The 26,955-nt window shown below is 37.5% G+C and overlaps 1 protein-coding gene across 1 annotated transcript; it reads right to left on the reverse strand.

Moving 5' to 3' along the window:
* Positions 1-493: 493 nt before the first annotated feature.
* On the reverse strand, positions 494-24,927 carry LOC149835806 (5'-adenylylsulfate reductase-like 5). Its single transcript, XM_090008768.1, has 4 exons — positions 24,655-24,927; positions 990-1,174; positions 823-886; positions 494-661 (listed from the first exon to the last, which is right to left on the reverse strand). The coding sequence occupies exons 1-4, from the start codon at positions 24,859-24,861 to the stop codon at positions 632-634; spliced, it is 486 nt and encodes a 161-aa protein (XP_089864894.1). The 5' UTR covers positions 24,862-24,927; the 3' UTR covers positions 494-631.
* Positions 24,928-26,955: the final 2,028 nt, after the last annotated feature.

Consider the following 26,955-nt stretch of genomic DNA (forward strand, 5'->3'; position numbering starts at 1 on the left):
TGGATGGGACAAGAGTGTTGGACACCGAGTGAATGAACGCGTAGAAAGAGAGAGAGAACCTAGAGATCCATCACAATTACAATGGCTTGCCTCAATCGAATAAAATATACAAACATCTAAAATTTACAAATCCCCCACTCTGCTTGCATAACGACCAAAGAAACCAAGTGAAAAAGCAAAAACACCGGCTGCCCTCAGCTCAGATACCTTCAAAGCTCTAATGTGTAGCACTGAATCAGCAGTTCATAACGTGTCTGTTCTTGCAGTAGAAGAAAAAGATTATTAGCCCAATGACACCAAAGCCAGAGACGATGCCCAAACCCTTGCATTCCTTGCCCCTTTGTGAAACTTCCTCATCTTATACAGCCTTAACTTGCTCCACAACCTTTTTATGTTCGGCACATAAGCTGCCTGTTCCAGCAAGGGGCTTCTGTTCCCAAAGAAGCACCAAAACTTATGCGTAGACTGTGCACAATAAAAAAAAATTTGAGTCTATAAAATACCCCTGGGAATATACAGACAAAAGCTCGGAAAAACACAAACAAAACTGAGAGAATAAGGTAACGTTCCCTCATCAGTGTTTCCCTCAGGGATCCATCCCATGGTCCGATGATACCTTCTTCCACATAGTTCAGCTGAGGGTGAATTTCAGCTTCAGTTCCTGCAGCAGAGGAGGCTCATAAGCAATTGATGATACTCATTTTTAATAGCAAGAATGAAGTATGGTTGTCCACAGTGATTTAATGTTCGAGAATAATCACCTGTAATTTTCTTGTAAAAAATCACAAGGGAGTCAATATCTTTTGGCCCATGACAACGCACCTGGGTTGTTTGGTTTACTATCAGAAATGCAGGCAAACTATGAACTCCATATCTTGAAAAAACGCTGTAAATGTTATGGTAATGCAGGTAAGTGAAAACAATCAGAGAAATTTTGAGAAAAGAAAAAGCAGCAGTAAGTGAGAAGGGGAAAATTATAGATGACGAACCTTGGAAGGGCAGATGATTCTTTGACTGCCAAATGTCTGATGTGGGGAAACATGGAACTAAGCACATCAAATGCAGCCCTAGCTTTGAGTGAGAATGGGCACCATGCTGCGTAAAAGAGTACAGATGTGTATGCATCCCCCATGAACTTAAAGGTGAGCAGCTCGTCAAGTGAATTCCCATCCACCTTTAACATGAACAAAATCAGCTTTCATTTGCAAATTACAGTAGCTAGAAGCATGGACAACAGCTAGATGTAGCAATATCAGACAGTTAAAATTCTCAGTAGAAGGAAGCAGCTATGCATCCACAATCCCATGTTTGTCCGGGTGTGTGCAGCTGTTTCTGTGTTTGCATGCACACATGCACATAATTTATCTCTTTCCAGAAATTCAGGTATTAAAAAAAGAAAATATTACTCTATAAGAAGTGAACATGAAGCATGTGCAGTCATGATTTCTCTGCAATTTGCCAAGAAAAGTCACTGATATGGATACTCCCAGTAAGCTCTCAACAAAATAATGTGTGCTAACATATGTAGCCACAAGATTTACGAGAAATTCTTAGACTAGATCACAAATAAAGCAACAGTAGCCACCAGGAAACATCAACAGCTGAATTGAATCAAATATGACATAAAATTATGCTATCAAATATGTGAAAACCGTTAAAATTGTACATATACATATTTGATGTATATATTCTTTCTTTAATTTTCTTTTGTTTTTTTCTCTAGTTCATTTCAAACTAGGTTTAGTTATTTTTGAACTAGACCTTGACCAGTCAACAAAATGTTGACTAGTCAAAAGAGTTGTTGGAGTTCCATCAACTCTTTTAGAGTCTCTTTTTTCCCCTCTCCATTGTATATAAATAGGGGTCATTCCCCCCCCCCTTATTATTCATGCATCTTGCATGAAGGTTATCAATAAAAAGATTATTTACTTTTTAGCCTCTTGTGTTTGTCACTTTAGTGGGTTTTGTGAGTGAGCCCATTCTTGGCTTTTGTTATGTCCACTTTGGCATTGTGATGGATTTTGTTGGAGGCTTCCATTTCTTTACATGGTATCAGAGCGAGGTCGCTCTTGACTCTTTAGGATTGCTTGTTGCTTCATTTTTTGTGCTTTTAGGAGAAAAAGAGAATTTTTCGATGTGCATTCGTGGTGGTGTGCTTGTGCTATTACTCTCTCCGTTCTCATATTTTCTTTTCTCACATCTCTTCTCATCTCTTTTTCTACTCTTTGTAAGAATGGATGACAATAAGAAAGTCACCATCATACCCATGATTATGTAATGCGATCTTCAATAATGAAGCACCACATATGAGAAAAGGGATTGTGGGGATTAATTGATGGTTCTGATTCGAAGCTTAAACTAATCCTCACAAAGGTAGAGAATGAAAAATAAGTGCCTCTTCTGGACGGTGAGAAGACTAAGGCACTAGCTACTTATGAGAAAAAGTGAAAAGAATGAAAAAATGAGGCATGTCAAGATCATGTCTAATCAATAGCATGGATATCAAAAAATGCTCTAGTCATGCAAAATTTGAGCATGCTAACAAAACTTGAGAATACCTTAAAAATATATATTCCCTTAAGGATATTGCACATGTGTGTAATTTACAAAATAAAGTTCCAACAATGACTCAAAAATACAAAAGTATTAGAGAATACTACAATGAGTTGTCTGAACTTTAGGAAGAATTATCTATTCTTGAGCCTAAGTGGCATTGCCCGAAAGATATAGAACTGCGACAAAAACAACTTATTGCGGAGCATTTTTATCAATTTATAAATAGTTTAAGACCGAAATTTTAAGTACTAAATTGGCTCTTCTCTATAGTGAAAAGTGCCCTCTATTATTGATAGTATCGAATAGTTGAGTATGGAGGAGAATAGGTTAAGAGGGCATTCCTTGAAAAATGAATAGGCTGTCTCTAAACCTTAAAACTACATGAGCCCCTACAACCACCACATTGGAAACAAAAAAATGAGTATGATAACAAACCTTATTGGAAATAAGGCAATGATTATGACAGGAAAAAAATTATTTGTTATAACTTTCATGAGCTCAAGCACACTAAACCTCAATGCCCAAAGTTTAGAAGAAGGGAGGAAAAGAAAGTAGCTTCAGTTGGTTCCTCAAAAGAGGCAAATAAATCTCATGATGCACCCGTATCAATGTCGTAATTGATGAAAAAATTTCAACCTCTTCTCAAAGGGGTATCCTCTTGAAATGAAGCCTCAACTGAAGCAACAATTTCATCCTTCTCCGATCTCGGTAAAATTCCTTGACTTCTTGATTCTGGTGCTTCCTTTCATATAACCCCTAATAGTAATTCTTTATCTGAAAGTCATTCCAACTCAAGTGTGTCAAATGTTTTTATGTCTGATGGTATATCTCCTTAAATAAAAGGAATAGGGAATTTCGAAAAGTATTTACAAAACTCCAAAAAAATTATCATTCCAAAAGTTAGATATATTCCTACGTTAAATTTAAATCTCTTATCGGTTTCACAAATATCTAACCATAGATATGATGTCTCCTCTTCTTATGATTGTTGGGTGCAAGATCACCAATCAGGTGAGTTGATTGGGAAAGGCCATATAGAAGGAGATCTCTATTACATGGATTTTTTGAAAATACCCAATGATACTTTTTGTTATAATGTTCAGAAATTAGAGTTGGATTTATGGCACAAACGACTTAGTGATCCTAATATATCCAAAATCCAATACAACAACAACTACGCCTTCATCCCAAAACAATTGGGGTCAGCGATATGAACCAAAAAAGAAATTCATTTTGGGTCTTCCACATGAATCCTTTTCCTCCAATCATTTCTATCCAACGCCATGTCCTCGGTGAGGTTCAAAGCATTCATATCCTTTCCTATCATCTCCATCCAAGTCTTCCTAGGCCTACCCCGACCTCTTTTAACTAATATATTTTCCCATTTCTCCAACCTTCTAACTGGAGCATCATTAGGCCTTCGCCGAATATGTCCAAACCACCGTAAACGATTCTCTCGCATCTTATTTTCAATGGGTGCAACACCTACCTTCTTACGTATCTCTTCGTTCCGAATCTTATCTTTTATTGTATTTCCACACATCCATCTAAGCATCCGCATCTCAGCTACACTCATTTTTTGAATATGATGTCTCTTGGCAGCCCAACATTCCGTACCATAAAGTAAAGCGGGTCTAATAGTCGTCCTATAAAACTTTCCCTTCAACCGCAATGGCATTCTACGATCGCACAGCACTCCAGTAGCACTTTTCCATTTCATCCACCCAACCTTTATCCTATGATTTACATCTCCATCAATTTCTCCATACTTTTGAATGATGGATCCCAAATATTTGAAATAATCATTCACCGGTATATCTTGCTCACCAAGCTTCACTACACTCCCATCACTACTTCGTTGCTTACTAAACCGACATTCCATATATTCAGTCTTACTCTTACTCAACTTAAAACCTCTAGCTTCCAATGCCTGTCTCCATAATTCTAACTTAGCATTAACCCCAGCTCTAGACTCATCAATCAAAACAATATCATCAGCAAACAACATACACCACGGTACATTTTCTTGAATTGATCTCGTAAGCTCATCCATCACTATCGCAAATAGGAAAGGGCTTAAAGCAGATCCTTGATGTAACCCAACCGTTATCGGAAAATTGGTTGTCACCCCTCCACAAGTGCGGACATTGGTTACTACTCCTTCATACATATCTTTAATTATACTAATGTACTTGAGAGAAACACCTTTCTTCATCATTGTCCACCAGAGAACGTCCCTAGGTACTCTATCGTATGCCTTCTCTAAATCAATAAAAACCATATGCAAATCTTTGTTCCTTTCTCTATATCTTTCAATAAGTTGTCTAAGAAGATGTATAGCTTCCATAGTTGATCTTCCAGGCATAAAACCAAATTGATTCTCCGATATCATGACAACCTTCCTCAAATTTGACTCAATCACCCTCTCCCAAAGTTTCATAGTATGACTCATGAGTTTTATACCACGATAGTTTGTGCAATCTTGTATATCACCCTTATTCTTATATAAAGGCACCAAAGTACTCTTCCTCCACTCATTAGGCATCTTATTTGTTCGCCAAATCAAGTTAAAAAGATTTGTCAACCATTCTAAACCTTTCTCTCCCAAGCATTTCCAAGCCTCGATAGGTATACCATCTGGGCCAACTGCCCTTCTTGATTTCATTTTCTTCAAAGCCTCTGCAATTTCTTTCTTTTGAATCTTGCGCATGAAGTCACGATTTATCTCATGAAAAGGAATGGAGAAGTCTCCAAGATCTTGAGCATGACTATCATTAAATAGCTTATCAAAATAATCTTTCCATCTCTCCTTAATCTCCTCATCTTTGACTAAAACCCTTTGCGTTTCATCTTTGATACATCTAACCATACCCAAATCCTTCGATTTCCTATCTCTCATCTTTGCAAGCCTATAAATATCCTTCTCGCCTTCTTTGGTATCCAACTTGTCATAAACCTCCTTATATACCTTAGCCCTCGCGTTTCGAACAACTTTTTTAGCTTCCTTCTTTGCTATCATATACTTCTCCAAATTCTCATTATCACGACTCTTACTTAGATTTCTATAACACTCTCTTTTAACCTTAATAGCTAATTTGACATCCTCGTTCCACCATGATGTATCCTTACCTAGTGGTGCACCGCCTTTAGACTCACCCAATACCTCCTTAGCTACTTTTCTCATACCACCCGCTATCTTATTCCACATTGATTCTGAATCCTCCTCGAGACACCAATCAACTTCCTTAACTACCTGCTCTACAAACATTCCTTGTTTAGCTCCTTTCAGTGCCCACCACTTAATTCTAGGATCTATCCTATGTCTATCCCTTTTGCGGCATTGTCTAATTCTAAGATCTAAAATTAAGACTCTATGTTGTGTAGCTACACTTTCTCCTGGTATAACCTTACAATCGATGCAACAACCCCTATCTCTCTTTCTAAGTAGGAAAAAATCTATCTGACTCGTATTAACCCCACTTTTAAATGTTACTAGGTGATATCCAAAATCCAATACTTTCCAAATTTAGAAAAATTTTGTAACTCAAAATTTTATGTGTAAAGACCAGGGTTACCGGAAGCGCCTAGCTAAAAGGGGAAGCGCGCTTCCCCGAAGCGCGCTTCGGAAGCGCGGAACGTCGCGCTTCCGAAGCGTGGGGGGAAGCGTCCCCCTTTTTTGGGAAGCGCGTTTCCCTTTAATGGGGGACGCGCTTCCCTTTAATGGGAAGCGCGCTTCCCATCACGCTTCCCCCTCGCTTCCCCCACGCTTCCCCCTCGCTTCCCCCTCGCTTCCCCTGTTTTTTTTAAATTTTTTGTATTTTTTATTTTTTATTTTTATTTTTTTCGCTTCCCCCTCGCTTCCGAGACGCTTCCTAGGTCGCTTCCGAGACGCTTCCTAGGTCGCTTCCGAGACACTTCCCGAATCGCTCCTAAGTGGTCCCACGCTTCCCCGCTTCCTAAAATTTTGAAAGTGCCTCGCTTCCCGCTCCCGCTTCCCGTATCGCTTCCCGCTCCCGCTTCCTCAACTGGCAACCATGGTAAAGACTGTATTCTTGGTAAAATGAAGAGATTACCATTCCACGAAAAACCTTTCATTTCCTCTAGTCCACTTGAGATAATACATTCAAATGTTTGGGGTCAACACCAGTTATATCAAAAGGTGGATATGCATACTATGTGGTTTTTGTTGATGATTTCTCTAGGTACACTTGGATCTACTTTCTCAAACATAAATCCGAAGTTTTCTCACATTTTCAAATATTTCATAACTTGATCAAAAATAAGTTTGAAAAGAATATTTCTACTTTTTAATACTGATTTAGGGAAAAAATTTATCAAAGGAATTTAAAGATTATCTAAATTTGCATGGTATCACACATCACAGATCTTGTCGTCACACACCACAACAAAATGACTTAGCTGGACGAAAACACTGACATATTATGGAAACAACCAGAACTTTACTAATAGCAAACCAAGTGCCAAAAGAATTTTGGGTTGAAACAACTCTAACTGCTATATATCTCATCAACAGGATGCCATCTTTACAAAATATAATACCGGTTGAAAAACCCTTTAAATTATCTCCTGATTATGTTAGACTACGAGTTTTTGGGTGCAAATGTTTTGCTTTTACTAATAGAAATGATAAAAATAGTGTCTCGTGTTATTCCTTTGTGCCTTCTTAGGTTATGCAGATAACAAAAAAGGCTATAGGTGCTTTGATCCTAAAAATATGTTTCACGAAGTGTGACTTTTTTAGAAAAGAAAGTTTCTTTGACTTTGAAAAGACTAAGGACGTAGATGAGTATTTCTTTTTATTTGATTTAAGTTCAAGTTATGAAAAATGTAACTATAAATGTGACATTGATAATGGCCTTGATATAATAGATGAATGTGATCTTGGCAATGGTTACAATGATGTAATTACTGTAGAGTAAACTCATACGGACAAAAACTATTTACAATATTCTAGGCTGAACAACCTAAAGTACAAATCAAAAAGTCATCTAAGATTTCTAAACCACCTGAAAAGTTTCTCTTATGACTCTTTTTCTCCAAAATACAAAGCATTCATTGCATTAATTCATTCATACGTGGAACCTTCAACCTATACTCAAGCTAAAGAGCATTATGAGTAGCAGAAGCTATAAGAATAGAATTAGAAGCTTTAAAAAACGCTAATACTTGAACCATTCAAGATGTTCCAAAAGGAAAGAAACCTATAGGTTGTAGGTGGATATACAAGATTAAAACAAAGAGTGATGAAACTCTTGAAAGATATAAAGTCAGATTAGTTGCCAAGGAATATTCTCAAGAATATGGCATAAATTACTAGAAAACCTTTGCTTCAGTCCCTAAAAATGACTACTGTTAGATAGTAGCCTTGGCCTCTGTTCGAAAATGACTTATATTTCAAATGGATGTCAAAAAAGTTTTTCTTAATGAAAACCTAGTTGAAGAAGTTTATACGGAGGCACTACCAGGTATAAGTGTTCATAAGGGTAAAGTTCTTTGTTTGAAAAAGACTATTTATGAACTTAAACAAGCACCAAAGGCTTGGTATAACCGGTTTAGTCGAGTTATGCTTGATATTGGATTTAGAACTTATTTGACTGACACTGCATTGTTTGATAAGATTTCTGATGTAGGTATTATTATTCTTCTTCTCTAATGTGGATGACATGATCATCACTTAAGAAGACAAACAGGGATTTGAAAATATTAAAAAAATTCTCAAAAAACATTTTAAAATGCTTGATTTAGGCTTCTTAAAATATTTCTTATGAATCGAAGTTGCTTACTCTCCTAGAGGATATTTATCTTCAGTCTAAATTTGTTTTTGAGATTGTCTCCAAATCTGAAATCACAAATGATTACAGAGTTGATGCCCCTAAGATTGCCCACACCAAAATGCGAATTGATGATGGAGAACTTGAAGACCTTACTCCTTCCAAACAAACTTATTGGAGCACTCTCTTATCTTTAAATTACTAGACCTGACATAACATATGTACACAAATTAGCCAATTTCAAAACGCTCCCACTTCTGTTCACATGAGAGCAATTTTGCGTATTATTATTGTTGAGAATAGGTGGTTTTAAGTAAAGTTATTTTATAGTAAGATGCCATTTGTATTTTTGTTTTTATAATTGGGGCTTTATTATAATTATGCTTCTTAAGCCTCTCTCTATTTAACATAGAGAGAGGCCCTAATATCGATATGAAGTTCTGAGTTTTTGTGCGGTCGTCTCTCTCTCTCTCTCTCTCTCTTTCTCTCTCTCTCCCTCTATCTCTTCTCACTCTAGGTCTCGGGTTATCTTCTACATGGTATCAGAGCCACAGCCGATCGTGGGAGCGTGATCGACTGTGACGTGGGAACGTGATCGATGCTCAGCCGATCGTGGGAGCGTGATCGACTGTGACGTGGGATTTTTTTTTATCGAGCGTGATCAAAGCTCGACGTGATCGAGTGTGATCAAGGCTCGGTCGATAGTGAAGGCCATCTTGATCGTGATTACATCTTGATCGTGATCAAACTCCTATCCCATGAGTAAAAAGAAATCAATACCTAATCAGGTCAGCGATGAAAATTATTTTTTTTTTATCTGATGACAGATCTGGTCATGCTACTAGTCGTGGATGCTTGTTGTGGGTTCGCAGCTCTTTGTTTTTATTGTTTCGTGAATACCTACTGCCTCGATGGTATCTCCTGCCGTAAGTCTCGTGACTACTGTTGGGAGTTTGATTGCTGTTGGTATAGTTTACACTGAACATGTCGTGTGCGATATTGATATCGTTGCTGTTGGGAGTGTGATTGCTGTCGGTAATTCTATATATGGTTGGGGCCCTGTTTTGTTTATCTGGATATCGTTGCTGTGGGAGTTTGATTGCTGTTGGTACAATCTACTCCGGATATCGTTGTTGTGGGGAGGTTGATTGCTGTTGGTATAATCTGGATATCGTTGTTGTGGACATGCTGTGATTTCAGGTCGTGGCTTTCTGCTATTTTTTTTGGCAGCATCCAACACGTAGTGGGCTGCTCGTGAGAAAAAAAAAAGTTGCATGACTCATTGTCGAACTGTATATGTCTGGGGAGCTGCCCCTGTTATGAAAAAAAATAAATTTTTTTTGCTACATATGCAGAAGTCATGATAGTTGTGATTCACTGACGTGCTGAATTATTTTTCTGTTTGTGGGCTGCTGCTCACTACTGTCGTGGAATTTTTTTTGTTCGTAAGTGAACAACTGCTGCTTGGAATATCAGTTGGTGTGTGAGTGTAACACACGGGTTTTCCTGTTTTAGCTTGGAGACTGTCCGTTTTTTTTTTAAACCAGAAGTATGGCTGAAACTTCGAAATGTGATTCAAAATTGGAGCATATTGAAGAATATAAGGCATTTGCCAATCCATTTTCGTATGGCTCGTCTGTAAGGCTAAATGAAACTAACTATGCCAGGTGGTCCAGAACATTTATAATATCGGTATCTGGACATCATCGAAAACATATCTTGTTGGAAGATGAACCCACTGAAAAGGTGGGAAAATATGTTACCTGGGATGAAGATAATGACATAGTTATGTCATGGATTATGAATAGTATCGAACCCCATATTGCAGATGGTTTAATTTATTATAATACAGCCAAGCAGATGTGGGATAATCTTCGAGATACATACTCACAAGAGACTAATGTGAGTCGTATCCTATAAGTTGAACAAGAAATATACAATTTACAGCAGGGAGATCAAACCTTGGCCCAATACTATGCCTCAGTAAAAGCTGCTTTTGAAAGACTTAATGCTCACAGACCTCTCTGTTGTTCAAAACAAAAAGATCATCAAAAATAAACTATGGTTGCTAGGTTTCTTACAGGTTTATCTTCAGAATTTTCTGTTGCAAAAGTCCAAATGTTGACTGGTTCGGATGTACCTACTCTTGCTGAGGCATATAACCGTCTAAGCAGACTTGCGATATCTCTTCCACATTCTCAGCCTGTGACTCAGTCATCTGCATTAGTTGTCTCATCTGGTTATGGACGTGGAAATCTTCAGAACATCAGAGGACGAGGTCGTGGACGAGGTGTGGGAGGCAGAGGAAAGCTTCAATGTACATTCTGTGGAAAATCTGGACATTTAGAAGATCGTTGCTGGGATAAGCATGACCGACCAACCTCCTCTTCATCAAAGTCATATGCTCCTAAAGCTAATACTACTACTCTCGAGGTAACAAAGGCACAATAAAATATCTCTGCAAGTGACAGTAGTATAACTCTGAGTCATGCTGAATATGATGAGCTGATAGCTCTTCGTCCTTTGAGTTCTACCTCTCTTGTTGCTGGTGTTGCCTATTCAACCGAGAATCTTCTTCATCCGACTGACCGTAAGTGGATTATTGATTCTAGTGCATCCAGACATTTATGTGGCAATTCCCTTGCTTTTTCAGATCTAAAGGATATTAAGGCTCAGCTTGGAGTCTCATTAGCCGATGGGAGTACCTCCCCGGTTGTTGGTCAGGGAAATATTTCTATATCCTCCTCATTACAGTTGAAAAATTCTCTTCATGCTCTAAAATTTCCTCAAAGTTTACTTTCTGTTAGTTGCTTTGTAAAAGAACAACACTGTAGAGTAATATTTGATCCAATGGGTTGTCATTTTCAGGATTTGCTGACGGGGAAGAAGATTGGTGGAGGCTATGAAGAAAATGGAATCTACTACTTACATCATCCAATGGGTACTGTTCATGCTGCAGTGGAACATTCAGTTAGTCCTGTTCAGTGGCATCGTCGTCTTGGCCATCCTTCATTGTCAAAGCTTCGTTCGGTCTTTCCTCAGATTCCCTCCACCACATCTTTTCAGTGTGAAGCATGTCAGCTGGGCAAGCATCATCGAAGTTCGTTTCCTTTGAGTTTGAGTCAGTCTAGTAATAAAGTCTTTGAACTTCTTCATGCAGATGTATGGGGTCCTAGTAAGATTCCTACTAGGACTCAGTGTCGATACTATTTAGTTATTGTTGATGATTTCTCTAAGTTATCATGGGTGTTTTTAATAAAGGAACGATCTGATGTTCCAAATATTATCAAATCTTTAATTCTTGAAATAAAAACTCAGTTTGAATCTACTGTCAAGATTGTTCGCACTGACAATGCTCTCGAGTTTAAATCAAAAGGTCTGTTACAATTTTACCAAGATAATGACATCCAACCCCAAACTTCCTGTGCTTATTCATCTCAACAAAATGGGGTGGCTGAGTGAAAACATCGTCACCTACTTGATGTTGCCAAGACCATTATGATTCAATCAAATGTTCCTGCAGCATACTGGGGAGATGCAATTACAACTGCTTGCTATCTGATCAACCGCATGCCCTCCTCTTCTGTGGGTGATCAAATTCCAATTCATATCCTAAAACCCAATACCCCTCTCTTCTCCCTCTCGCCCAAAGTGTTTGGATGTGTTTGTTTTGTACACAAACTTGGCCCTGACCGTGATAAATTAGTTGCTCAAGCTACAAAATGCATATTTATAGGTTATCCCAAAAATCAAAAGGGATATCGATGTTATGATCCTACTTCTCGCCGAGTATGTTAGTGCGGATGTATCTTTCTTGGAATCCACTCCATATTACTCTAATACCGGTTCCCCGCTGCAGGTTGATCCAGTTGAGTCTTGTCCATTACCTATACCTCCTTTTCCCTTGGAATCCGTGCCCTCATTCCAGAACCACACTTCATCCTCTTCCAGATTTCATAATCCTCCATTGGTATATGTGCGTAGAGATCCACCTCCGCAAGTGCCTCCATCTTCTTATTCCCCTGAGGTAAGTTCTACTGACAATAATGATCTTCATGATGATGATAACAGGCTGATTGCTCTACGCAAGGGGACAAGACAATGTACCTTATATCCCATATCTCATTTTGTCTCCGAAGACAGAATTGGCAATCAGATAAAATCTTTTATTTCAACTTTATCTGCTGAAATTATTCCTCTGAACTATCAGCAGGCAGAGCTTGATACTCGCTGGAAGCTGGCTATGCAAGAAGAAATGGATGCCTTAATATCTCAGCATACTTGGGATCTAGTTGATTCCCCAGCAGATGCTGACATTGTTGGATATAAATGGGTATATACGATAAAGTACAAATCTGATGGTTCAATTGAACGGTACAAGGCCAGATTAGTAGCCAAAGGGTATACTCAGACATATGGTATTGATTTCTTTGAAACTTTTTCTCCTGTTGCACGGATGGGTACCATTCGTCTTGTTCTCTCAGTAGCTGTTCAACAAGGGTGGAGCCTGTACCAATTAGATGTGAAAAATGCATTTCTATATGGGGACTTATCTGAGACTGTTTACATGCAACAACCTCCAGGATTCGAGGTTGAGGGGGAGTGTCAGAAGGTGTGTAGATTGAAAAAGACAATTTATGGCTTGAAACAAAGTCCTCGTGCATGGTTTCAGAAGCTGTTTGAAGTGATGTCATGTTTTGGCTTTAATAGGTCAGCAGCAGATCATACACTATTCATAAAGAAAACTAGCTCTGGCATAGTTGTTATGGTGGTATATGTGGATGACATCATTCTTACAGGTGATGATGTGAAAGCTATTGAAGCCACAAAGGATCATCTTCAAAAACACTTTGTTACAAAAGACCTTGGTTCACTCAGGTATTTTCTGGGTATAGAAGTTGCCAGGAGCCGTGAAGGGATGGTTTTGTCTCAACAGAAGTATGTTCTTGACTTATTAAAGGAAACAAGAATGTTGGGAGCTAAACCAGCAAATATACCTATGGACCATAAAGTTCAGTTGTTTGAAGAATGGTCAAAACTGGTTGATAGCAAGAGCTATCGCTCCCTAGTTGGGAAACTATTGTATGTAACTGTGACCAGGCCGGATATTGCTTTAGCAGTAAGTAAAGTCAGTCAGTTTATGGACAAACCAACTGAGGTACACTGGAATGCAGCTATTATGATTCTCAGATATCTAAAATCTTCTCCTGGAAAGGGGTTATTGTTCAAGAAAGGTGGAACTCTGGATATAGTGGTCTATTCTGATGCTGACTATGTAGGGTCTGTAGTAGATAGAAAATCTACCACAGGATTTTGTGTGTTCCTGGGAGACAACTTGATCTCTTGGAGAAGTAAGAAGCAAAATGTGGTTTCTAGGTCGAGTGCAGAATCAGAATATCGGGCTATGGCCCAAACAACTGCTGAATTGATGTGGGTTTGTACTGTTCTTCTTGATCTTCAAGTGAAGGTTTCCTCTCCCATGACCATGATGTGCGATAACAAAGCTGCAACATATATAGCAAACAATCCTGTATTTCATGAGAGAACAAAGCACATTGAGGTTGATTGCCACTATGTAAGGGATATGGTTCAAGCGTGTCATATCACTACCAAATATCTAAAGTCGTAAGACCAAGTTGCAGATATGTTCACAAAACCTCTTGCTAGACCAAATTTTTCAAAATGTTGCGACAAGTTAAGCATGATTGATATCTATGCTCCAGCTTGAGGGGGAGTGTTGAGAATAGGTGGTTTTAAGTAAAGTTATTTTATAGTAAGATGCCATTTGTATTTTTGTTTTTATAATTGGGGCTTTATTGTAATTATGCTTCTTAAGCCTCTCTCTATTTAACATAGAGAGAGGCCCTAATATCGATATGAAGTTCTGAGTTTTTGTGCAGCCGTCTCTCTCTCTCTCTCTCTTTCTCTCTCTCTCTCTCCCTCTATCTCTTCTCTCTCTAGGTCTCAGGTTATCTTCTACAATTATATATATTAAGACTTCTCTTTCTCGAATCCTCTTTTTGTTTGTTTCATCTTCTTTAGATTTAATTGCTTATACTGATGCCGACTGCGGAGGTGATCCCAACAACAAACACTCAACTATGGGTTTTTGTGTTTTCTTAGGTGAATATCTAATTTTGTGACAATACAAGAAGCAACAGAGGTTTCACTTTCATCAACTACGACTGAATATCAGGCCATGTCAGCCACAACGATGGAGGTAGTCTGGCTCAGAAGGTTGTTGGCTGATATGGGAGTTCAAGTGACAGGAGCTTACCGCATGTGTTGTGGCAACAAGAGTGCGATCTACATTGCCAGCAATCGTACTTTTCATGAACGTACTAAACATATCGAAAAAGATTGTCACTATATTCGAGAGGAGTATCTACACAGGACCATTGATCTACCTCATGTTACATCAGAATACTAGTTAGCAGATTTCTTCACCAAACCTCTCGTTATTCCCTGATTTCACTTTCTCTTAGACAAACTTTCGGTTACTGTATCTTAAGTTTGAGGGGGAGTATTAAAATTGTATATATATATATTTTTTGATGTATATATTTTTTCATTCTTTATTTTTTTTACTTCTTGTATAGTTCATTTAGAACTAGGATTAGTTCTTTTTGAACTAGACCTCAACTAGTCAACAAAATGTTAACTAGTCAAAAGAGTCATTGGAGCTAGTCTAACGGCTCTATTATTAACCGTTAGACTAGCTCCAACGAGACTCTTTTAGAGTCTTTCTTCCCCTCTCCATTGTATATAAATAGGGGTCATTCCCCCTTATTATTCATGCTTCTTGCATGAAACTTATCAATAAAAATATTATTTATTTTTTAGCCTTTTGTCTTTGCCCCTTTAGTGGGTTTTGTGAGAGCCCATTTGTGGCTTTTGGTGTGTCCACTTTGGCATTGAGGTGGATTTTGTTGGAGGCTTCCATTTCTTTACAAAAACAGCATAACACAAGCAAGTAGCGCATACTACTATGCAACAACCCAAGTATCAAAAAAGCATAACATTTCGCATCATCAATTGATTGCAGCATCTTTTTTCTGATATGAGTTCTCAGAAAAGCATAGGCGCAAGTTTATAAAACAACAATAAAAAATTGTCCTAAAAAAATGTATTAAAAAATAAAGAAAGGCGGAACAGTTTGCTATAATTACTTGGCTGAGGTAACCAAATGAGCAAAGATAACAATATATTGAGCAAGAAGGAAATATACTTACAATATATAAAAATAAGTTTTTTAAAATAATAGGATATTATAGAGATATGCTATCAAGATATTTTGAAAATATAGCTATGTTGCAAAAACAATGTTTACGTCGTGACATTTTCAAAATACAAAATTGGTGACTATGTCCCATAATTGCTTACAAACACTATAGATAACATACATTTCGAGTAATAGCATGGTTCTCTTTAAATTTTCTGATTTTTTTTAAGAAAGGACATATTAACACATTTCTCTCAATTAGATTATTGTATGATAGGATGTGTGATCGCTGATAATATAAAACAAAACTTTTAAAGTCCACAAATAAACAAAAAGTGGTCAACCAGAGATGATTGATTTGTAGATAAAAATATTACCTACTTCCAATGGACATTCCTAATACTATTTTAAATCCAGTTCAAACCATTGAAGTGAAAGATATCGATTAACTTTTAACAAGCTGGATCAAACTGTCCAAACTGTTATATCATGATTGTGTCAAATGGTAGCTAGTCAAGAAAAAAAAAGTCTTGTCAAAAAAGTGGCCATGCACAAGGACTGGAGGATGCCCTTTCCTATTTGAATTCTTACTTTTGGTCTTTTATTTCTTTCGGGACTCTTTGGTAGACTCTATAAATAAATATTATTATTCTTGATTAATTATAAATGAAATTAGTAGATTGATTCTTTTTTTGTTCTCCCTATTCTTGAGCCCTAGTCCTAGAGGGAACGCCTTTTGTCCCTCCCCTCTTTCACGTTTTTCTCAACAACCCCACCCAGAGGATCAATATTCTCCCTCTGCCCTATTGTACGCTCTCTCATATGCAAAGCCTAGCCAAGTTGAAAACAGATTTTTCTCTTTCTTGGGTTTTCCCTGCACTAGAGCCTTCTAGAGGCCAGATATGTAGACATTGTCCCTCCCTTAAGGTCAGGTTTCTAACAGTGGTATTAAAGCATCACTTTTGGAAAACTGTGTCGACCAAAAAAATTGCCCTAGTCTATGCAGCAAACGGCCCACGCCCTTCTTGAATCCATTCAGGTTCCTATCATCACATTGATAGAAATATCAAAAAGTCTAAAATTCGCTCAAGCGATGGAGAAGATTAACGCCCCCCCTGACAATCTTAACTGCCTATTGTGCTTTTGACCTTTTTGTGGGTTTTTTTATTTGCCCCTTGTTTGAGATGTGTGGAGAATTCTTGGTTTCATTACAATGATAAAAACAAAGGCATATAAGCAAGAGTTAGGAAACATATGTCTATAAATAAAAGTCATCTTCAGTGTCAGATTTCAGCTCAAAAGTTTTCTCTGTTGATTATAGAGTTTAGTAGCTTGAGATAATGATGGGTCATCTTTATTTTCTAAATCAAGGACAACCTCTGGCAATTTCTCTCCAATAAATGATGAATGTATTTGTGTCTTTCTTTTATTATCTTTTATAGGACCAATAAGAAGCTCAACACAAATATCAGATGGAATACAATGGATACGTAATTGTATGATGGAGTTGTTATGTTTCACGACATGGCATTTAAATCTATATAATCCTATGTGCATTATAAAATCACAAAACTTACACTTCACTATTTCCTTCAAGCACATCTCAAAGTGAACCGATGTACAATATTTCAATGTAGTATCGTTTAGTAGGCATCCTCTAAGGCCTCCACCCTCCATGAACCTCTTAGGGCACAAATTAGTAAATCTAATTATTATAAAGATGTAAAATTTGTTAAAATGTAAACTGTAATATATATATATATGTATATATATATTATTTAATATTATTATATTCTTTTTCTATTTTTCTTTATTTTCCTTTTTAGCATCTAGTTCAATAGCAACTAGATATTTGATCCAGTCAAGTTCCAACAGCTATAATAAATAGTTGTTGGACTATAGTCCAACAGCTATAATAAATGTTGTTGGACTGTAGTCCAACAACTATAACAAGAGACGTTGGACTACAGTCCAACGTCTCTTTTGGAGAGCTCAAAATGAGCTCTCCTCTCTCTTCCACTTTTTTGTATATATAGGGGTGAACCCCTTCAATGTAAATTACTATGCTTCTTAAGCATTTTGTTCATGAATAAAGTATTATTTATTTTTCAAGTGTTCTTCCTTTTATACCCTTTCAAGGGTCATACTTGTAGTGTCTCCAATAGACACTTGTTTGTGAGTTATTCGTGCATTTGTTGAAGACCACCATTTCATTACATGGTATCAGGAGCTACGAAATCCTTAGATCTTGAAGTGCTTCCGCCTCGATTTTCGTGCCACATTTACAAAAGGTGTTTCATCACCTTGTTCTTGGCTCAAGAAGATTTGTTTGAAGAAAGGCGAACTTGTGCAACAAAAAATTTTGGTTTTCTATCCTCTCTTATTCCCTTGTCTATTCTTTTTCTTTTCTTTTTATTTTCTCTCTCTCTCTCTCCTCCTATTTATTCCTCTCTTACCCTTGTAAAAGATGGATGACAATGATAAGATCACCATCATTCCTGTGAAGCTAAATGATACTAACTATGTAATGTGGGCTTCGATTATGAAGCACCACATTTGGGGAAAAGGTTTATGGGGTATAGTGGATGGTTCCGATTTGGAACCTAAACTATCTCTTACCAAGAAAGAGGGTGATAAAGAGGTTCCTCTAACGGAAGAAGAGAAGAGTAAGACGTTAGCCACTTATGAAAAGAAATGGAAAGAGTGGAGGATAGGGCATGCAAAAATTATGTCATGGCTCATCAATAGCATAGACATTAAAAAATGCTCTAGTCTAGCTAAGTTTGAGCATGCCGATAAGGCTTGGGAATACCTCAAAAACATGTATTCCCTTAAAGATATTGCACATGTATGCAATTTACAAGACAAAGTTCGGACAATGACTCAAAAAAATAAAACTATTCGAGAATATTATAATGAGTTGTCCGAACTTTGGGAAGAGTTGGCTCTTCTTGAGCCCAAATGGCATTGTGCCGAAGATATCGAGCTTCGCCAAAAGCAACTCGATATGGAACATTTCTATCAATTTGTGAATGGTCTAAGGCCGGAGTTTGAATCCACCAAATCGGCCCTATTACATCGTGGAAAAATTCCTTCTATTGTTGATACTATAGAAGAGCTCACTATGGAAGAAAATAGACTTAGAAAAAGTACTCCAAAAGTTGATGATGACTCCGTTTTAGATGTATCTAGACCGGAGAATCATACTCGTACTTACAAGCCGCCTCATTTTGGAAGGCAAAACGGCGACTTTGATAAAAGAAAAGTTATTTGTCATCATTGTCATAAACCGGGGCACTATAGGCCTCAATGTCCAAAGTTAAAAAGAAGAGAAGAAAAAAGAGTTGCATCTGTTGAATCCGAGTCAAAAGATCAAGATGCACATGTGTCTATGTCTCAACTGATGGAAATCCTTCAACCTCTTCTCAAAGGGGTATCCTCCTCAACCGAAGCCTCAACTGGAGCGGCAGTTGCATCTTTCTCCGGTCCAGGTAACTTTCCTTGGCTTTTAGATTCAGGTGCTTCTTTTCACATGACCCCAAATGTTAATAGTCTATCCGAATGTCTTAAAAATAACTCAAGTGTGTCAAAGGTTTTTACAGCCGATGGCACATCTCTTGAAGTAAAAGGAATATGATGTTTTGAAAATCTTCAAAAATCCAAAAAAAAAAATTATCCCAGAAGTTAGATATATCCCTAAACTTAATTTGAATCTCTTATCTGTCTCGCAAATATCTGATTATGGATGTAATATATCATTCTCTTTTCATGCTTGTTGGGTACAAGATCGCCAGTCAGGGAAGCTGATTGGGGAAGGCCATAGAGAAGGAGGACTCTATTACATGGACTTTTTGGAATTACCCAAGAATGCATTTTGTTATAATATTCAGAAATTAGAATTGGATTTATGGCACAAAAGACTTGGCCATCCTCATATGTCTAAAATTCAATATTTTCCAAGTTTGGAAAAATTTTGTAATTCTGAAAAATTTTCTTGTAAAGACTGCATTCTTGGCAAAATGAAAAGGTTACCATTTCTTAGTAGACCTTTTGTTTCTTCACGACCACTTGAGTTAATACATTTGGATGTTTGGGGCCCCGCACCAATTATTTCCAAAGGTGGTTATACATATTATGTCATTTTTGTTGATGACTTTTCTAGACATACTTGGATTTATTTTCTTAAACATAAATCTGATGTCTTTGCTAACTTCCAAATATTTCATAAAATGGTTAAAAATAAGTTTCAAAATGATATTTCCGTTTTTCGCACTGATTCAGGGGGAGAGTTTATGTCCAACGAATTCAAAGACTATCTCAATTTACATGGTATTACACATCAAAGATCATGTCCACACACTCCACAACAGAATGGCCTAGCCGAACGCAAACATCGGCACATTATGGAAACTACTAGGACATTGCTAATTGCAAATCAAGTTTCAAAAAGTTTTTGAGCTGAAGCGGTCCTAACTGCCACCTACCTCATTAATAGGATGTCATCTTCCTCATTAAAGAATACAACTCCAATAGAAAAGCTTGTTAATTTAACTCCAGATTATTCTAGATTAAGAGTCTTTGGATGCAAATGTTTTGTTTTCACCAACAAAAATGACAAACTCTCTCCTCGTGCAATCCCATGTGCCTTTTTAGGATATGCTGATAATAAAAAAGGCTACAGGTGTTTCGATTTTCAAAATGACAAATTATATGTGTCAAGAAATGTATCTTTTTTGGAAAAAGAAAGCTTCTTTGAATTTGAAAAATCCAAGGATGCCACTGAATACTCGTTTTTAATTGATCCAACTTCAAAATCCAATGAATGTGATGTTGGATGTGACCTTGACAATGATCAAAGTCCTATTGTTGTTGAAAATGATGATAATGAAGAGCAAATCCATAGGGATGTTAGTCTACAATATTCAAGACGTAGAGAGCAAAATCTTCCATGTGCATTACAAAAATACTCTGAAGTCTCACCTAGAAGAACGTCTAGAATCTCTAGACCTCCAGAAAAATTTGTCTTATGAATCTTTTTCACCCACGTATAGGGCCGCCATTACATTAATACAATCATATGTTGAACCATCATCCTATTCTCAAGCCAAAAATCATATAGAATGGATAGAAGCCATGAAAATAGAATTGGATGCACTAGAAAAGGCCAATACTTGGACGATCCAAGATATCCCTCCAAGTAAGAAACCTATAGGTTGTAGGTGGGTATACAAAGTCAAAACCAAAAGTGATGGGACCCTGGAAAGATATAAGGCTCGTTTAGTAGCAAAAGGATATGCCCAAGAGTATGACATTGATTATGAAGAAACATTTGCTCTTGTGGCACGTATGACCACTGTCAGAACTTTAATAGCCTTGGCCTCCATTAGAACATGGTCTATCTTTCAATTAGATGTCAAAAATGCTTTTCTGAATGGGAATCTCGTTGAAGAAGTATACATGGAAGCCCCACCTGGTATTAGTATCCCTAAGGGTAAAGCTCTTCGTCTACAAAAAACTCTTTATGGTCTTAAACAGGCTCCAAAAGCCTGGTATGACCGATTTAGTCATGTTATGCTTGATATTGGTTTTCAACCTTGTTTAACTGACACTGCTTGTTAAGAAATCTGATGCAGGCATCATTATTCTTCTTCTCTATGTGGACGATATGATCATCACCGAAGGCGACAAACAAAGAGTTGCAAATATCAAATCTCTTCTTAAAACTCACTTTGAAATGACTGACTTAGGTTTATTAAGATATTTTTTAGGCATTGAAGTTGCTTATTCCCCTCGGGGATATTTGATATCTCAATCTAAATTTGCTCTTGATATCGTTTCCAGGTCTGGAATTACAGATGATAAGAAAGTAGACACTCCAGAAGTTGTCAATGTTAAAATGAAAATTGATGATGGAGAACTTCTTGATGATCCTACTCCTTATAGACAGCTTGTTGGAGCTCTTTCTTATCTTTTCATTACTAGGTCAGATATAACTCATGTGGTTCATGCAGCCAGTCAGTTTCAGCATGCTCCCACCTCCGTGCATATGAGAGCAATTTTGCGTATTATTAGATACTTAAAATCCTCTCTTTCACGAGAACTCTTCTTGTCCGCTTCATCTTCATTAAATTTAATTGCATATAGTGATGCTGACTGGGGAGGTGATCCCAATAATAGACATTCAACTACTGGTTTTTGTGTGTTCCTAGGTGAAACCTTAATTTCGTGGAGGTGCAAGAAGCAACAGAAAGTCTCTCTTTCCTCCACCGAAGCTGAATACAGAGTCATGGCAACCACCACTATGGAGGTTGTTTGGCTCAGACGATTGCTAGCGGATATGGGAGCTAAAGCAATGCAAGCTTCAAAGATGTGCTATGACAACAAAAGTGCGATCTACATTGCAAGCAACCGGACATTCCATGAGCGCACTAAACACATTGAGATGGACTGTCACTATGTCAGAGAGGAATACTTACATGGAACTATTGATCTGCCATATGTTACATCAGAATATCAATTAGCAGACTTCTTCACCAAGCCTCTCGCTGCTCCCAGATTTCACTTCCTCTTAGACAAACTTTCGCTCATTGTACCGTAAGTTTGAGGGGGAGTGTTAAAATGTAAACTGTAATATATATATATATATATATATATATATATATATATTATTTAATATTATTATATTTTCTTTTATTATTTTCTTTTTCTATTTTTCTTTATTTTCTTTTTTAGCATCTAGTTCAATAGAAACTAGATATTTGATCCAGTCAAGTTCCTGTTGGAACTTGACTGTGCAAATAGCTGTTGGATTGTAGTCCAACAGCTATAATAAATGTTGTTGGACTGTAGTCCAACAGCTATAATAAGAGACGTTGGACTACAGTCCAACGTCTCTTTTGGAGAGCTCAAAATGAGCTCTCCTCTCTCTTCCACTTTTTTGTATATATAGGGGTGAACCCCTTCAATGTAAATTACTATGCTTCTTAAGCATTTTGTTCATGAATAAAGTATTATTTATTTTTCAAGTGTTCTTCCTTTTATACCCTTTCAAGGGTCATGCTTGTAGTGTCTCCAATAGACACTTGTTTGTGAGTTATTCGTGCATTTGTTGAAGACCACCATTTCATTACAAAATTATGCTTAATAATACACCTTGGATTAAATTTTGAGTTCTATGGGTACAAAAAATGGGATAAAAGGCGAAAATGGACAAATATCTTGTAAAAACATTAAAAAAAAATGAGCTTACCCTCCTTCAACTTCAATCTTACACAAATGAGGCAAAGAATGGAGATTTTTTACCTTAATACACTTTTTTGAGTGAAAATTCAATCTTACACCAGAAAACCGTAAATTCCCTATCCCTTGTGCAAGAATCAGCCCCCAAAACACTCTCAAGCCTCCTAGAATGTGTGGATTCCTCTCTAATGCCCTTTATACAAATGAGAGAACCAAACCTAGGAGGGGATTTGAAACCCAAATCATAAAATAAGGGTTTCAGACTTTTTTTAATGCACCCAGGGTGTATCGTGTGATACACCCTGTATTGTGATGTATCGTACAATATGGGGGTGTATCATATCATACACACTCATATCGTGACACAAGTGTGTATCATATTCAATTTCCCTAATCGCTACGATACTTACAACACTGAGTTAGCACCACTCTCTCAAAATTTATAACATGTTTTATTTTATTATGTTTAAAAATTTCAAAGATTAATTCTTTCTCCAAAAGCTTAGGTTCACCTTCTTGACACACAAGCTTCACCATGCAGGAAGACAGATTAGTAAGGTTTAATAAACAGTTCTGTTTAATTCGGAAATAAATTGGATACAGTATCATGACAACAAGAATTCCCCATATGTGTGGCATTCGACTCCCAATAGCAGTGAAGAAACTGTCAATGCATCGCCTACATTTGTCAATACATCAATAATTATTTATTCTCCTATGCCCCATTCAAATTTTTTTATCAGCAACCAATAATTGTTCTTGAATCATGACCAGCAGAGAGAATTACAAACGACAGCAGAGAGAATTACAAACGGTCAACATATTAAATGATTTTCATTAGCAATCATGAATTTGTCCCACCATCAATTGGTGCAACCAGTTGAAGCTTGCCAATAAGATCTGATGCAGACAGTTTATATAAGACCTACATTTTGAGTCAATTCAATCTAGATCACAAAAACCATCATAGTAAAATTCAGACCTAGAAGTCCATTAAATTATTATTTGCTGTAGAACTAAGGAATTTCTGTTAGCTTGCTCGTTCACCAAAGGTCACTGCTTGTCACCGATACTAGTTATGTGCTATGAAAGATAATTCTACCAAAGCCACTCAAAGGAGAATTTCCTTCCTCAAGAATTGAATCCACATACATCACTCATTGATCTGATGTGCCAACATTAACAGAAGAATGAGTTATGCCAGGACTAGCATCTCCTATATGAATTTCTTAATTTAAGTTCAACAGAGAGAGGAAGACCAATGAAGAAAACATTCTTCAAAACATCAATCCTCAAACCACAAAGAATCCACAAGAGATTCTTCTTCAAAACTTATAATCCACCAATAATCACCGAAGAATCTTGACAAAACCACGTAATCCAACCCCCGGAAGAAAATTAGAAATCCTATCTAAAGGAAGATTCTTTTTATCCTTTTCCAAACATAAGAATCATCCAGAAATCCTCTTGAACACACATGAAACACAAAGAACTAAGTACACGTTCTGCCCCCAAATTGTATATATGCCCATTAACCTTCTAAACGTAATATTTTAGATAACAAAAATACAAGCGGCCCCTTATAACTACTCTGTATGAACCGCATCATCACCCATAAAAAGAAAAAGAAAAAGAAAGAAATCAAAAAGAAAAAAGATCGAGATGGAACTTAGAAGTGAAGGAAAATGAAATCGCCACCTATTAACTAGTTGTTTTCGCAAGAAAGGGCAGAAGAAGCAACAACGAATATAACTCTACCCTTGCAAAATATTGCAACGAGCAAAAATAGTGGATCAACCATTGTTCAGAGCGCCAAGAAGATTTTTTTTTTCTTTTGCCACAGACCTCCGATGGCGCAACAAGCGAAGGAAGAGGGCATCGGCGCGCAGAGAGAACGGCGTCGGCGAATGATTGCGCGGGGCAAACGTTAGGATCCGCCGCTGCGGGCGCCGGCGATCTTCCCAAACAGGAGACGAGCAGAAAACACAGGAGGGCGAGGGCAGCCATCGATCGACGACGGGACTCGCAGAAACTGTCCATGATCGTCGTCATCTCATCTCATCCGCGTCATATCACGTAAAACCTTAACCCTGGGCACTCTCGATACACCACCCCACCCACAAGCAGACCAGACTCTCTCTCTCTCTCTCTAACTAATCAGTATATACCTATCCTCAAATTCTGTATCACTCTTTGAATTTTACGAATTTACCCTCCTTTTTTATCTCTTTCGCATTTCTTCGTTAAGTGCAGAGCACGATGCAAGTGATATCATTATCACCATCCGCTGGTGATGAAGCATCACCACCGTCCATTTAGCAAATTCTGCCCCCAAAATAACTCCCTGGATCACTGATCGTGCGAAGGACCACGTTATGAACGGTGTTGATGCGTTAGATGAAAAGATGGTGATAAAGGTTATCACGTGACTTACGCTGACCGACGGTAAAGGGGCCACGATGGCGCCTCATTTTTTTGTTTGGTAAGAACTAAGAAGTTAGGACACAAACCAAAGGGGGCTCTGCTTGTGTGGCAGGAGCAGTTCGTGCACGTGGCCTTGTGTTGGCACGTTGCATGTTCGAATCCTACGGTATTGTTGTGTACAGGGGTCTGCCTAACCCCAACTTTCTCTGTCGAAAAATGAAATTAGGACACAAACACGAACCACAACCCGCAAACAAAGTTGGGTGGTTTGGTTTAGTGGAAGGGTGACTGGGAGAGAGGACGAAGCCCTGACCTGACCCAATCTGACGTCTTACGCGATTGAGATCTCTGCTTCTTAAATCAAGGTGGTCAACGAATCTGACCCGATCCGAACTCCCTCGCCCTTCTGGATTCGTCCCGAATTTTGCAAAAGGGATTCGTACAACTTATAGCTAATTCGGAGGTGCAACTGGTTCCGGTTCACTTGAACCAGTTCAAATAAAACCAATGGAAGAACTGAACTGATTGGACCTGACCCGACCCAGTTTAATAGACCCATGGTTTCGGTTGGATCTAAAAGCTTAGACCCGTTTTGAAAACGAGAAGGTTCTTGTGTATCCAAAATTAAGACCCCGTTGGTGCGTACCAGAACAGTTTTCATAACCAACTTTCTTACCAACCCAAGCCTAATTTATATCCAAACTTATTTTATCCATATTAGGATGGTGCAACGGCCCCCGCCATAGATAAATGAGGTTTAAATTAAAATTTTGTTTATTACAAAATAAAAATAAATGAAGGCATAAAATTCAGAATACATTTAAAATAATATGCTTGTTTGAAAAAAGTGCATACGAAAATATAACTACCTAAACTCTAAATAAAATCCAAACACTACAACAAACAAGTGGATTAGCGACGACTTAAATCCATCGCTAATCTGCGGCTAATCCGTCGCTAACCAGATTAGCGACAGCTTAGCGTCGGAGTAGCAACAGATATCTTTCATCGCGAATTTTTCGACGCTAATAAGCGACGGCATATATCTGTCGCCTGTTCTGTCGCTACATAGCGACATACTGTACATGTCACCAGTTCCGTTGCTAAGTTGCGACGGAATAACGAATGGCAACTTCCGTAGCAAGGTCGTCGTTACTAAACGACGATTTCAGTTTGGCGACGGATTTACTGTCGTTGCTAATCCGTCGCTAACTTTAATGGTAATAATAAATAGCGATTGATATATCCATCGCAAACAAGGAAAAAAATAAAAAAAATATTTGAAAATTAAATATCGAGAAAAGATTTCTCGTGCTACAATTTATATTTCCTGAACAATTTATATTTCCTGTGAATAAAAAAACAAAGTACACATAAAAATACATATAAAAGGAAACTAAAACAATTAATCGTTTCACTTTAAAATTCGCAAGTTTTAATTATTTACAATTCAACATTTACATTTTCGAAACAAAAAGAAAGTAGAACAAATTCAACACATTAATCTAATCATCGCCAAGATTTTGTGCGTCTTCTTGTTCATTGCCTTGATCTGTCCCTTTAGCTCCACTACGTTGATTATCGCCAGCAACCTACACAAAAAAAGAAAGGTCAGTATTGATAAACAAAATATATTGAAATAAATTATACATTATATATGATTCTATCATGAATGATATGTGTTCTAAGGCAGTAAAAAAACTCTATATGTGATTATATCAT

Source organism: Nuphar pumila, chromosome 6, assembly GCF_984573655.1.
Source record: "Nuphar pumila chromosome 6, dmNupPumi1.hap1.1, whole genome shotgun sequence".
Lineage (NCBI taxonomy): Eukaryota > Viridiplantae > Streptophyta > Magnoliopsida > Nymphaeales > Nymphaeaceae > Nuphar > Nuphar pumila.

Excerpts from the sequence above, each read along its gene's own strand:
- LOC149835806 (XM_090008768.1), bottom strand. The coding sequence starts at position 24,861 with ATGACGACGATCATGGACAGTTTCTGCGAGTCCCGTCGTCGATCGATG. Across the intron at positions 887-989 it reads GAATCATCTGCCCTTCCAAG|CGTTTTTTCAAGATATGGAG; the intron begins GTTCGTCATCTA and ends TAACATTTACAG. Across the intron at positions 662-822 it reads TAGTAAACCAAACAACCCAG|GAACTGAAGCTGAAATTCAC; the intron begins GTGCGTTGTCAT and ends CCTCTGCTGCAG.